This window comes from Austrofundulus limnaeus, unplaced genomic scaffold, assembly GCF_001266775.1.
Source record: "Austrofundulus limnaeus strain Quisiro unplaced genomic scaffold, Austrofundulus_limnaeus-1.0 Scaffold486, whole genome shotgun sequence".
In the NCBI taxonomy this organism is placed as follows: domain Eukaryota; kingdom Metazoa; phylum Chordata; class Actinopteri; order Cyprinodontiformes; family Rivulidae; genus Austrofundulus; species Austrofundulus limnaeus.
In genome coordinates this window covers 57,208-58,661 of record NW_013952888.1, presented here as the reverse complement: position 1 = coordinate 58,661, position 1,454 = coordinate 57,208, and the positions used below count along the sequence as shown (strand labels likewise).

Genomic DNA, 1,454 nt, shown 5'->3' with positions numbered 1-1,454 from the left:
AACAACATCCTCACGTGTTGATCCACTGCTGCAAAGTGTCCCTGAGCTGCTCTCGTTGGATGGGCTGTGCCAGGGTGCGCAGAGTGGGCTGGAACTCTGTGATGGATGGAGGCAGGTACCTAAACCAGCTGCCTGTACTCGTCTCCTCCTGCAGCACCTTCCTGCTTTTACCTGAGGAGAGGACAGACGCTCTGCATCAGCAGCCATGCTGCATGTTTCCTCAAATGACCAAGAACATTTTATTGATGAGCAAATACAGCTTGACAGTTACAATTTTCATCGGGATGGCAAAGGGGTGGTCGTCTTGCGAAGGTGGTTTAGGAGGCGGATAGGACGAAAACATAAAAGCGTAAATGAAACAGCTCTGCTGTCCTTTGGGAGGCCAGTGATTATTGTAGAACTGCACGAGTTAGGTGGTGCTGCTTTGTTTACCTGCGGGGGCACTGGAGGTCACGTTCTCCAGGATGGAGAAGAGCATCCCACAGCTAAGAGCTCCGTCTCCAGGCCGAGGACCACCCTCTGGGGGCAGGTAGAAAACAGCATAGGCTTGGAACAGCGTGGTGACCAGCAGCTCTACCAGACTGCACACCTGGGCCTTGATCCCTGCACCTGGATGACAACAAACATGTCTATGATCTGGAAAAAAAACTGGGGGTGTACCACAATGTGTGTGTGCAATACAAAGTTTTTTTTTTTTTTTTTTTTTTTGGGGGGGGGGGGGGGGGCAGCATCAAAGTAAAGAAAAAAATGATTCTTTGCTTGAGCTTCAGGTAGGTCACACTGCACACTGCTAGTCTAATTCAGTCTTCTAGTCTGTAGCTGTCCTGTGCACTTTGCTTGCAGACAACAGGCAGGTTGCTTCTGCTTGTTTTTCCTCATCTGTAAGCAAGAGTAAACCTAAGTACTACCCAAAAAAATAGCTACTTTTAACTTTATATTTTTTTGGTCGCCCTCAGATGCTGCTGAACATCTATGAGCATGGTTTTTACACCACTCTCTCTGCTCGCTCCTTGACGGTTACTTTATATTTCACAGTTTAACGAGCCACGTGCATGGAAATAAGTAGCCTGGTAAAAACCAGACCCTGTCCTTCACTTTGCTGCGTACAAGGGTCTGGACTTGCTGCATAGAGAAGTGATACTTGCAGGAGGCGTGGCCTCTGCTGAAGTGTGTGTGTGTTGTCGCTTGGAAGGAGGCTAAGCTAAGAAGCTAACCGGAAATCGTGTGTGCTGTAAACAACCCTACTGAGAGGAGAAATATACCGAGCCGAACGAGACGGCTGTAAATGAGAGCTGCTGCTTTGTCAGACAAATTTAATTTAATTTGGAAACCTTATCAACACAGACTGGCTTCATTCACTTCCTCCACTGCTGAATGCTAAAATAACTAGCAGACACTGTGCAGAAAGTCGATGGCTGTGTCCAAAACGACAGGCCGGGTCCTCCGGAGGACCC

At 48.2% G+C, this 1,454-nt stretch overlaps 1 protein-coding gene across 2 annotated transcripts in view; it reads right to left on the bottom strand.

Moving 5' to 3' along the window:
• cog1 (component of oligomeric golgi complex 1) overlaps positions 1-1,454 on the bottom strand; it is a 28,677-nt gene that overhangs the window by 25,211 nt on the left and 2,012 nt on the right. For both annotated transcript variants that reach the window (XM_014025585.1, XM_014025586.1), the window contains exons 4-5: positions 433-609; positions 15-171 (exon numbers count right to left, since the gene is read on the bottom strand). In XM_014025585.1, the coding sequence (XP_013881039.1) occupies positions 15-171; positions 433-609 (334 nt within the window). The remainder of the gene's footprint in view (positions 1-14; positions 172-432; positions 610-1,454) is intronic.